General features: G+C 40.5%; 1 protein-coding gene across 1 annotated transcript; it reads right to left on the reverse strand.

The window, feature by feature from the left end:
* Window positions 1-4,505: 4,505 nt before the first annotated feature.
* Window positions 4,506-12,420, reverse strand: LOC308372887 (succinyl-CoA:3-ketoacid coenzyme A transferase 1, mitochondrial-like; the record flags this gene model as incomplete). Its single annotated transcript, XM_080848235.1, has 18 exons — window positions 4,506-4,541; window positions 4,798-4,899; window positions 5,176-5,256; window positions 5,351-5,440; window positions 5,708-5,783; window positions 5,947-6,019; window positions 6,139-6,187; window positions 6,523-6,617; window positions 7,015-7,132; window positions 7,223-7,330; window positions 7,582-7,642; window positions 7,820-7,926; window positions 8,088-8,237; window positions 8,739-8,874; window positions 10,002-10,092; window positions 10,459-10,567; window positions 11,436-11,557; window positions 12,408-12,420. The coding sequence occupies 18 exons, from the start codon at window positions 12,418-12,420 to the stop codon at window positions 4,506-4,508; spliced, it is 1,617 nt and encodes a 538-aa protein (XP_080704361.1).
* Between the last annotated feature and the right edge of the window lie 870 nt (window positions 12,421-13,290).

The raw sequence follows: 13,290 nt of genomic DNA on the forward strand, positions 1-13,290 counted from the left end.
GTTTTGTTTTGTGTGTGTGTGTGTGGTCTTGTGCCCATTTTGGTGTATTTGTGTGTGGATTCACCCCTTTACTGTATGTGCATTTGGTGTGAGCAGTGCACGGTTGCTGTGTTCCCCCCTCCCGGAGATATATCCCTGCTTCCTAAAACTCCTGCCTGACTGGTAAGTCTCAGTGTCTGTTTGTGTTGTGTTCATTCATCTGTTGTGTTTGTTGTTCCTTGTCTTTGTGTGTTTTGTGTATGTTATACTTGTGTATTAATAAACATATTTATTATTTATGGAAACACGTCTCTAAGCTTCCTCAGTTTAACCAACCTGTGTGCCCCTAGTGTGTGTGCTAATTTAAATCCAACTATTTCCCTGGGCGAAACCCCCAGGGTGGCGTAGTCGTGCTTTAGGTAGTCCCATCAACTCACCATATTGTTATGCCACACATACATACTACTGAAACGCTCTCTCGGTCACCACTGAAAATACTTGTATGAATACATGTGAAACGCTTGCACATCCTCATGTAAGAGCATACATACATATAGCTGAAAAACGTATACATATACATTTGAAACATTTATACAAATATGTGCATGCATGAGTGTTTCAGATAGATACGTATAAATGTTTCACTTGTATGCATGTAAGCATTTCATATGTATGTGTATATGCCACAGAGGTATGTATGTATTCGTGTGTGTTTCTCGTATGTATAAGGTTTTATATATGAGCCTGCATAGGTTTACAGAGTATGTATGTATGTGTGAGTGTTTCAGTAGTGAGTGTGAGAGCGTTTCAATAGTGAATGTAAGACCACATTTACACATAGCCGGGTATTTTCAGAAACTAATATTTCTGCCCCTCCGTTTTAAAAAATAACGCCGTACACGCAAGGTCGTTTTCAAAAAAGTTTCTGTTTACATGAACCCGCATATACGCCCCCAAGCGCCATCATAACTATGCCAAACCTGTAGGTTTGCATAAGAAGGCTAATCCATTACATTGGCTATGAGTCCTAGATATTTAAGTGTATTTAATCTGGGCTACTACAATAGGTAGACAAAATGGAATGGAAAACTTGTTGTCCACTGGTGGAAGTACGGGGGATACCATTGTTAAAACCAATAGTCACAAACTGGGAAACGGTTGAGATTAGGCTATAGGGTTGAAAGAATGCAATCCTGCGTTTGTCTTAACGTAAATGAGCACTACCTTAACAGCATCCATGATCAGTAAGCAAACTAACTGTAAACATAGGACCATCACATGATGTGATGCATTTTTAGTCGCATACTGTGACGTTTCAGAAACGAAAACTCCGTTTGACCCAGTACACACGCAAACACAAAAACGGAGTTTTCAGAAATCTCCACTTTGGCCGGAGTTTTTAGAAATGATCGTTTTCCGTGATAAAACCTCCGTTTTTGTGTAAATGAAAAGCCAAACCGCATGAAAATATCTGCGTTTTCTTACCGTGTAAACGGGGTCTAAGAGTATTTCATTAGCATGTGTGAGAGTGTCTCAGTAGTGAGTGTGAGAGAATCTCAATAGTTATGTCCTAAACGGCTCCCTCATAGACTCAAAAGAATACTTACTGCATGCGTGACAACACAGAGACAAGAATCACCAGCAAAACATAAGTCTTGGGGCCTCATTTATAAAACGTACTTACGCACAGATTTGATCTTAGAGTGTGCGTGCGATCAAATCCACTTCAAAGTACAGATTTATAAAAACCATCTTAGACATGGAATAGGACGTATCTCTACGTCTGGTTCTAGTTCGCGTAAGTACATTTTCTGGTGGCAATACTTGAGTACTACAGGAATTCAGAACTCTCCGAGCGCCGACATGCAGTTTCATCATCATCATCGTCGTCAGCACCACCGTCACCATTAGGGCTAATGGTGAAAGGCCAAATTAATGTTTTGCTCAATAAAATCAATTAAACCATTAGAATAATTCACACATGAATAAGATTCACGTCTAACAGGTATTCCGTTTTAATTTTCGCTCAATCCTATAGCCTATAAAAAGTCTAATAGTGGCTTAGTTTTCAGTAGGAGATATGGCTGCATTGGCGTTGTTAGAGGATATTGCCAACTGCGCAATAAGGAGAGAAATGTTTTTTTCGTGATTGCGCAGATTTTGTGACACAGGATGATGTATGGCTGATAAGCAGGTACCGCTTGCCGAGAGCGTTGTGCCCAAATGGCCTCTCGTCTACAGAGGCGCACCAGATGCAACCAGGCCATACACGTTCAGGTTTTGTCTGTTCTTGGATTCTTGGCTACAGGAATGTTCCGACGAGAAATTGGAGACCAGTCGAGCATTCCCCGCCATCAGCAGAATTTTGCTCGATGTTCTTCGCAGTATTATCCCTCTATATGCCCGCAATTTATTAGATTTCCATACAGTGCCCAGGAACAGCAAAATGTGAAAGAGGATTTCCTGCGTAAAACAGGGTTCCCAATGTATTCTCATCCAGATTGCGCACACTCAGACAGCCTAGGAAGCCCACTTCAATACAGCACATGCCCGTGCGCGGTCGGTAGTGGAGCGCACCAAAGCCATGGTGCTGCTGCCGCAGATGCGGCTTCAGGTGCTGCTCGTACCGCAGGTGCGGCCGCTGGTGCTTCGGAGACGTGTCTACATGTCACATACTTTGCTTTTGCCATTACGCGACCTGACATGCTTTCTAACAATGTTTTGGCCCGCAGCTGCTCTTCCATAAGCAGAAAGTTGATGTCAGCCTCACTATAATCCTTCTGTTTACATGTTTCTTTCTTGCTTGCCATTGTCACAAAGAGTTTGTGCATTGAGGATGCGCTCTGTTTGTGCATTGATAATATGCTAATAAGATTAAATAGGGGCGTTGTGAAGGCGGAGATTCAGTTGCGCAATTCCACGACCATTTGGGATTTATAACCGAGGGATTAGCTGACACGTGTTTTTTTTGTGTGTACGTTCGTTTTGTGTGGATCTCACTTAGGATAATTTCAGAAAATGTCTTAGACAAAATGTAGGATGGTTTCTACGCAACTTTTTATAAATGAGGCCCTTGGACAGGTATACCTAGGAGATAAGAAATACAGTTCAACTACAAAGTGATATTGCAGTCATTATGTGGTTCAACATAATATTGCAGAAATCTTTTTATGGTACTGCAAAATAATACAGTATGACATCTTTTCATGTTATGAATGTTTTTCTTTGTTTTTGTTGACCATCTGACATGAACCAAAACAGGCATTTAATGGGTCATTCCTGTTTCTTAACTTTCTCAAACCTTCTATTTAAACTCATTTGCTCACAACAATAATGTTTGTTTCTATACATCAACGTTTCTATGAATAGTGTTTGTTTCTATACATCAACGTTTCTATACCCACTGATGAATAGTGTTTGTATATACATCAACGTTTTTTTACCCACTGATGAATAGTGTTTGTTTCTATACATCACTAATAAACATCAAAGAGAGAGAGGATTCTTACCTGCATGGTGATGGGCAGGACTGCCAACTGTGTACAAATCACCATACAGTGTAAAAATGACTCAGCAGTCCGAAGTCCAAAATTTACCCCAATATATTATCTCTTAGCCATTGTAGCTCCGGCCTTAAGGCTTTAGTTGTTTGACTATTTGGCCTTTTCACAAAACAGTTTCATGCCGTTCACTACAGGCAGTTGTGAACGGCAATGTACTTCTGGTAAGTTAGTCCCACTAGTGATTGTGAAATGATTTGTTTAAACCCTAACACTGAAGTCACACTTCTGCTATTCCTATTTCTTTTTTTGTGGAATATAAGCTTTAAATGATTATTGTATTATACTGTATTTCACAACTGTGTACTGGTATTGCAGTTAGCCTTAATGTTTATCACAAGTAGAAATTGACATTTTAAAAATGAAAATTGCTATATGTCACACCAAGAGTTGCGACTTCCTGAGTATTCCTGTTATTCCAGTTGCTAATGTCATGGAAAAGCCTTTATGGGAAATACACTCCACATATTGCTAGCTGATTTCACTCTGCGTATTAACAAGTTAGCAAACATGCCTAATGTGTCTGCAGACTACCTTCAAAGCATAACAAGAATCAATTCATCAACTGATGTTCAACAATGTATCAAAGAGTTTCGACAAAGGTCTTGACTTGATCACATAGTAGGCATAACAGTCAAAGTGATCATAAAATAAATAATGAATTAAAGGCCCTTCATCAAAACCATGGGTGCTGTGTATGTTTCAAATGGCATGATTATAGAAAGGTTCTGTAACAGAATTCCAAGTAAGTGAAATGTATATGTAAAGTCAGTATAACCACGTTGCACTTCTCACATTCATTTAATCACATAAAAACCATTAGAATATTAGGTGTTCTGTTCCTTAATGTGTGGTGAAATGTCCCATATGTTCTGGTTGTAACTTCTTTGGGCTGCAAAATTGAAAAGTGCCCAGTAGAAATGGATGTGGAGCATTTCCCAAGGATCTCTGAGGGAACATTCCTGGTCAGATCTGCTGAATTGGTCTTAGGTTCGTAGCCACCTGTTTGTTTTTTTAACAATGCGAAAGAGCAAATGTAAAAGTCTTATTCTCCTATTAATGAACTATAACTGGGACAAACAAAAGAACACGATTTACACTTTCACATGTACACTTATTTAGAGAACTAAACATGTCCCATAAATAGACATGCACTACTGTACAAGCATCAAGAATGTTAACAAATTAAAATTACTTTAAAAAAGCAATTAAATAATTTCAAATGACTCATTGCTTTTATTTAATTAACATGACTAACTTTAAAGTCTGTGCCTGTGCAAGCCCGGATGTCATCAGGGGACAGCCCTTCCCATACCTCTATGAGGGTGAGACCAGATGTCTTATCCACATCAAATACAGCCTGTAAGGAAGAGATGAGATGACATGTGAGAGAGAGAGAGAGTGTGTGTGTGAGAGAGAGAGAGAGAAAGAGACCGTCAGAGAGAGAGAGAGAGAGTGTGTGTGTGAGAGAGAGAGAGAGTGTGTGTGTGTGAGAGAGAGAGAAGGAGAGGCAGAGATAGATAGAAAGTAAGAATGAGATCGTCAGAGAGAGAGAGGGAATACAGAGACAAGAAAGATGGAGAAGTTGGATGAAGTGTAGAAGTGAAGAGGTCAAATAACGCTGATCAGCCCAGACCTTTTCTGTGATGATGCGATCCACACAGTGTTTGCCAGTCAGGGGCAGACTGCATCTCTCCAGTATTTTGTGTTTCCCGCCCTGAGAGTGGACAAAAGGTCAACATGAAACCAGTCCACCAAAGCTTCTCAAGAGAGACACAGGGCATAAGGTTGATAGTGAAGAAATGTAGTACCTTGGCAGAGTGCTCCATGGTGACCACGACTTTGGTTCCAGCGCTGGACACCAGGTCCATCGCCCCTCCCATGCCCTTCACCATCTTTCCCTGACACATGGAATAAGATACTAGGACTTGATAATGCCTCACCCATCACACACCATCATCACACATCACACCACATGTTCAGTTAGAGGAATACAATCATACATACTGTATACACACACACACACAGACACAGACACACACAGACACACACACACACACACACAGACACAGACACAGACACAGACACACACACACAGAGACACACACACACACACACACACACACACACACACACAGTAACCCACAAGCACATGTTTAAGAACATACAGGAATCATCCAGTTGGCGAGATCTCCATACTTAGACACCTGCATGGCCCCCAACATCGTCAAGTCTATATGACCTCTGTGAGAGAGGAGAAAGAGTTAAAGGGATGAAGAAATATCAGAACAGAAAAATCGAGAGACACAGAAAAAAAAGAAGAAGAAAGGTAGGCAAAGAGGGAGGTGAGAGAGAGGCAGACACCCAAAAAGACAAGACGGGAGAGAGAGAAAGAGAGAGGACTCACCCCCTGATCATAGCAAAGGACTCATCACTGGAGAAGTAGGCAGCCCCAGGCATCACTGTAACTGTCTCCTTTCCTATGAGTACAAATAAGAAAGGGACAACTTTTCAAACACAATCCTTTGGAGGTCTCTTATTGTATCCAAAATGACTCCCATATTTAACTTCTCAGAGTCTATTGCTTGCTTCACCTTACCAGCATTGATGAGCTCTGGATCCACTTCACTCTCAGTGGGATAAGGCCCCTAAGAAGAGAACCAGTGCAGAGTGCCATCATTGTCTATACTTAACCTGTTCTGTCCATGCATTTGTATGATGTAGACTACTGCCCTGTGGTCCAGAAACAAATTGTAAACGTATTATTTCATTAAGGATTAACTCAGGATTATTCCTGTAGATTAATTTATAGAGCAAAACCAGGTTTGTGGATTGGATCCCCAACACTGTTGTGTTTTGAGTACACACATTCCCTTTGCTGTAGGAGGCACTGAATGGAAGGGCCGGCTAAATAACAAAGCTATCGTGCAGGATATATTTCCCCGATGTGCTGTGTGTTGATATGTTATGTTGTCTGTCTCACCAATCCCAGAATGCCATTCTCACTCTGCAGGTGAACAATGATGTCAGGGCTGATGTAGTTGCTTGCCAACATGGGAATTCCGATGCCAAGGTTTGCTTATAGCTGTTAAGGCAATGTGTTTCTTATGTAGTTATAGTAGTATAGGCAATTTGTTTCTTATGTAGTAGTAGGTTTACTAAAGCACATGACAATCTAAACAACAATTTAAACCACTTTATGAATCAAATACTTTTGAGTTTTTTTAATGATGGACTGGATAAAAGACAGCTTCAGCATAAAGACCAGAAGGTGCCTTCTAATCAAATACGACTAAACAAACAAATAAATAGATATCATTGCTATATTACTTAACATTCATGTTTAACTGATATAAAATACATTACATTACAGTAGTTATCTGAAAAATATTATATCGTATTTTCAAAAGTTGTCAGAATAATGGCAAACTCTTGGGTGGTGGCACATTGTGCTTGTGTCCTGCCTGAAGGATACCATACATGCCATCTTCAAACTCAAGGGCAGCCCGCCGAATGATCCTCTCCCTTGTGATATCAGACTCCTTTTGCGGTTTGGACTTGTGCTGTTGTTTTTCTGACCGCACCGTCCTTTTCTGTGGAGTTGGACACGTGTCCATAACTGGATGTGGGACACAGACTCAAGTTATATGACATAACAGTTTTTTTTTTATATATATGCTGACCTCTATTCTCTTCTCATAGCTGGCTCCCTTCACAATGCGATCCACATAAATGCTTGGGACATGGATGTCCTCTGCAGCAAATGTCCCGATGTCTACCACTTCCTCGACCTGAGAAGGACATGTAGGACTTCAGTTCGCTGCAGGAATGCGCCTACTGCTCAAGTCATAGTGTGGTAGTAATACTGCATGTATTGAGTTTTTTTTTTATGTAATCAACAAGTTAATGTTGGACACTACATACACTCAAAATGAATGTAATCCATGTTTGTAATGGTGGCATTGATAATGGTTGTGAAATAAAATAATTAAGATAATATATTTTGACGCTTGTGATACATTTTGGAAACAGTCAAGCCAACCTCTGCTACTGTGACTTTAGCTGCCTTGCACATAGGTTGATTGAAGTTTCGAGCAGTTTTCCTGTGAGAGGCAAAAGGTTGTGGACAACTACTGACATCTACTGGATTTTACATGTAGTGACAGAAGATTTCATTCATCTTTACAATCTCTTTTATTTTTATCTATTACTTGATAGATTGGTCATAGTCTCTATGGTCACCATGTGCTGCACCATGTTTAAAACCAGACACCTCCTACCTGAAGACTAGGTTTCCAGCCTTGTCACATTTCCAGGCCTTGACCAAAGCAAAGTCACCAGTGATGGCTTTTTCCATGACATAATGCCTGCCATTGAACTCCTGCACCTGTGATCAGAGAACAGATGAAAATTAGTCTCTAAGTGACAGAGGGTGTCTTCCCCTCACTCTGTTCCTTCTAGAAGTTTAAATATTATATATTTGTTGTATATTATACTTTCAAATAAAAACTGTGATTAAAATTACTATAATTGATTGTTTGAATGGACCTCTCTCCTCTCGCTGGCAATAGCCACACTGCCATCCTTATTGTACTTGATAGGAGCTCCTCCCTCCTGGACCAGTGTGCCGTAACCGGTGGCCGTGAAGAAGGCAGGGATGCCTGCCCCTCCAGCTCGTACCCTCTCTGCCAACGTGCCCTACAGGAGAACAGCATACTGGCAGTAACTGTGGTGAGTGAGTGTGTATGTGTGTGGTGTGTGTGGGCGAGTGAGTGTGTATGTGTGTGGTGTGTTCTGGGTGAGTGAGTGAGTGTGTATGTGTGTGGTGTGTGTGGGTGAGTGAGTGTGTATGTGTGTGGTGTGTGTGGGTGAGTGAGTGTGTATGTGTGTGGTGTGTGTGGGTGAGTGAGTGAGTGTGTATGTGTGTGGTGTTTGCAGGTGAGTGAGTGTGTATGTGTGTGGTGTTTGCAGGTGAGTGAGTGTGTATGTGTGTGGGTGAGTGAGTGTGTATGTGTGTGGTGTGTGTGGGTGAGTGAGTGTGTATGTGCGCGGTGTGTGTGGGTGAGTGAGTGTGTATGTGCATGGTGTGTGTGGGTGAGTGAGTGTGTATGTGTATGGTGTGTGTGGGTGAGTGAGTGTGTATGTGTGTGGTGTGTGTGGGTGAGTGAGTGTGTATGTGATTGTGGATGTGTATATTACCTGAGGAGTCAGTTCCACCTCCAGCTCTCCAGACAAATATTGTCTCTCAAATTCTGCATTTTCCCCGACATACGACGAGATCATCCTCTTGATTTGCTTTGTTCTTAGCAAAAGGCCGAGGCCAAAGTTATCCACTCTGGAACACGCGTGGATGTGTGAGGCACAAATATACACACAAAAGCTGACCTCACCCTCAAAGATTCCTTCGTTTGTATCATCTATACTTAAGACAGCAGAGGAGAATGGAAAATGGGCATTTCTGATAAAGGCGCCTGTTTTGCATTTAAAGCTACATTATCTCTGTCACATCATTTCTACATTTAATATATTCAGTAGATTAAATGTTTTTAAGGGGTTTGCATAATCGTTGGGATAGGAAATACTGAGGAGTTACATTGCTTGAAGTAATTCATAATTTCTTGTATTCGATGCTCAGATCATTTTTATTTTATATCATTGCATTTATCATTAGTGTTGTTGTATATAATGTGGTATTAAATAGTTTGTAAAATATTGAAAAACAATGACTTAAGTCAGTGGTTATGACACATTGGTCCCTTGCAGAGAAAAGCATAACACAAAAAACAGGCTGAGGAAGGGAATGTGGCTGTGCACTGCTGGCTCTGCACCACTGATGTCCAAAAACAACAAAATGTTCCCCCAAATGTGGTTTTCCATGAAAAGGCATCATGCTCCGGCAGTGGTGTGGTAGAGTTCTAGCTAAATCTGTCTCTACTTAGCAGAGAGCTTGCTGGCAAATTTACAAGACTGTCACTTCTCTAATAGCTTGTGAACTACATGCCCTGCGGAATCACAGAAACCTTCTGAACATGTGAAAAATGATTGGACATTTCTAGGTTTTGTTTGGGCATGTTTTGTCACGTTTTACTGTCGACAAGCTAGTCATATGGTTTGAGAACTTGAAAAAAAAAATCACTTGGATCACACGGAAATTACAAATGTGGAGAAAATCATGAATGGATTTGAAGAGTTATATTCAGTGTAAAAGATTCTAATCGGGTTTCACACTGGGCTTTGTTTTAGATTTTGGCACTCAGATTATATGATTTGGCCACCACTTGGATTAGCTCACATTACTGAGACAAAATCAAGATTATGGCAACAGATTTGATTGAGATTTCAAAAGAGCACATCATGCCAAGTTCTTAGAAGTTTAGATGAATATGTTAAGAACCTCATTACTGGGTCTGAGGCTTGGTTATATTTAACGATCATTAGAATCAGACTTCCAGTAAAGCTTACCCTGCATTGTTGCTTACAGCTGTGATACCTTTCACCCCTGTTCTAAGTAGACCATTGATCAGATTCTCTGGTATCCCACACAAGCCAAATCCTAAAACAAAAGGACATGGCGAAAAATACATGATTACTCCAGGGAGAACCTCGGTCAAGGAAAAAGAGTCTTCAGAGGAGGAAGTGCAAATCACAGGCAGGAAATACCTTATCATGGGGGGGAAGACTCATACATCCTGATTCCGTGGATATTTGTGTCGCTCTATTAATTAAGCAGCTGTTTGTTCAGTGTACTGAGGAGATGTTATCTTTGATATACATCAGAACGAATGTTCTGTGTGTGTTTTGAAAATACGGACTTGATGAGGCAAGTCTATACTTGCACATTCACTCAAGGAACAGAGGTGCCATTTGCACACCGTTTAAAGTATTCTTCATCCACATGTGTGCTCTCTTCATAGCCTACCTCCTACTAGAAGTGTGGAGCCATCTGGGATATCTCCAACTGCCTCTGTAGGGTTGCTGTAAAAACGTGCGTTCTTGGCACAAGCGGTGGAAAAACAACAGCCAACAGTCTGTTTGAAAAAGAGTCAGTGCACAAGAAACATATCTAAGTGTTGGGCTACTCCTGTTCATGACAGTTATGAAATCAGCATACCATTATCCTTTGTAAGACATGCTGTGTGAATCAAACATATTGTGTGACCTCTCAGTGCAAGTCCCATTTGAAAGGATGCTATTTGCTATCACGCTACTTGGATAGAAAAAGAGGCAAACAGGTGATTTTCGCGGAATAGGCCAATTTCCCACTCCACAGCACAGTAATCAGTAAATGCTGTTGATTGTGCCTCTAGCTTATTTTTTTTGTTTGGTGAATCTGTGGTTTGGCAAGATGGCCAGCGAGCCCCCTTAGAGAGTCAAAGGGGGTTGTTTAAACAGTAAGTCGGCACACTGACACAAGTCCAAACTCCTCTCCCCACCGGCACTGTCCTAGAAAGGGGAAATTGCCTTCTTATATTACTCACACAGATCACATAATGCAATAAGTGCAGGGACAATAGAAGAAATCGGTGAAAGGTGGCCTCTTCTATCTTGTCTATGTGTCTTAACACTAGAATATCTGCATGTTTTTGCCATGTTTTCTGTGCGTTTTCCATCACTGAATGCATCATTCTACATCGACACACAATGTGACTAATGGTAGGACAGAGCGACAGAATTCATTGGTTAGTTGCCAATGGTGGACAGGGGACCCTATAAGGTGACCGTGTGGTTCTCATAAAGTATTTATGTTGTCAGGATTTTGAGTAAACTTTCAAGCTATAAATAATATTTATTTTTCGAATGGTAACAGAGCTCAAGTATGTGTTGGTACAATGCATAGTCATACACAATATTATTCACTACATTTTAAATCATATAAGATAATAAGATAAGTCTTACCTTTGCTTGCATATGGGTTCCTATGTCTTTTGCAATGAATCTGTACCTACTTCTAGGAAACATAACACATCTTGATAACGCTGTAGGTGACAGCATTGTCAGAACCACGGAAATGGCCTCCTCTGGAAGTTCAAATTGATTTTCACTCAAGTCTGTGGCTAACTGTGTTTCTCAGAAAAGTAGACAAATGAAAACGGGTGGACAGACTGCTGTCAATGTAGGCCAGGCCAAAATGGACGTTTCGTTTCTGATATTTGGTCACTATCCAATCACTGTTCAAATCTGAGTGATGCTAGAAAAGCTGAAAGTTCAACTGGGTTATCAGGAAACCCTTAAGCTCACATACAGTCCTGTTCAACAGAAAGGATTTAGCTGTTTCGCAATATCACCCTGGTATATGTAACTGCTACTTTTGAACAGAGATTTTCATGTGAATCCTGAGAGCAAATGTTGGTCAACGGTCTTTCCATCAAAATGGGTGCAATGCTGCCTTAGATATTACTGTGAAAATTGTAAATAAAAGATGCTTTTGACAGTATTCTCAAAGCTATAGCTCTGGTATAATTAAGTCACAATAATTATACGCAACATTCGATTTTCAAATAGACAGATAAGAAAAACAGAGGGAAGTGACACACTGCGAGAAATCCAAAGTTAATGATTGAAATGGTTGAAAAGCCACTGATCAACAGCTTTAAAGTGAGGGAGAGAAACAGCAGCAACCAGGTGGGCTAAAAGTGGACTGCACTATATGAGTGTTAGGGGAGGCTGAGGGTTGATGGAACATTGGAAAAACTGTCCTCATTAAAGACAAAACTCTGCCATTGCTTCGTTGATGGTAGCAATCTAACATTCTGCCGAAAACTGAACATGCTTAACCCCTACTAAACCCACTAGTCCCCAGTCATCAATAGTACTTCAAATTATGTTTTAGGGAGGAAACCACATGGATGATTGACAGTTTCCACTCACCCCACTTCCACATTCTAGGAGATTTAAGTTTGCCTAACCTCTCCGGCGTAGCAAAGCATCCCCCCTCCTCCCCCATTTCTCTATCGGTAGTAGCTCTGAGCTCACATGACCCATTATCCAGAGGGGGTATACGTGGACACTGCACACACAATCTTCTCTCTCGGCGTCCTAGAACCATGGCTAACTACCAAGTCAAACATGCTCACTATTAGCATTTACTAATTACAGTGCATGAAATGCCCTGTATTGTTATTCCTAGGCTTCTTCTTCTTATTATTCTTCTCACCTTTTTCTGCGATTAATTCAGCCCGAACCGCTTAACGTAGGAACTTCATTCAAACTTTGTCGCGTAGGTCTTGTAAAGGACACTTATGCTATGTATTTTTCACTTTTCTAAACTTTATACTTTTTAAGATATTAAATAAAAACGAATCTAAATTTTCCCATTGACTTACATTGGGCCATTATGACATCATAATAGGGTCTTTAAACTGGCTTGCACCTGTGCTTCACTGACACCTGCGCCAAATCCAAGGAACCTCTTCTCTGTCCCTCTCAATTTAACTGTAACTAGGAACATTAAGACACCTTCCATTCTCTACTTTTTTTTCTCTCCATAGAAAATAGAAATATCTCGCGAACTATGAATTCAGAGAGAGAGTTGTATAGAGTAAAATTCATGCGTTTTTGCATATGCCATGAATAAGTGCTGTAATCACAGTTACATTTCAACCATGCTTATGAAATGAGTTTGCCAAGTTGTAAGTCGAATAAGTGCAGAAATGTACTGTAAAAATACGCTATACTAATAAACAATATGAATATTTTGATGGATTATTATTCCCTGTCTGTTAGATGACTGTACAACTCTAGACATTACTTT

The sequence above is a fragment of the Sprattus sprattus genome (assembly GCF_963457725.1).
Source record: "Sprattus sprattus genome assembly, chromosome: 11".
Lineage (NCBI taxonomy): Eukaryota > Metazoa > Chordata > Actinopteri > Clupeiformes > Clupeidae > Sprattus > Sprattus sprattus.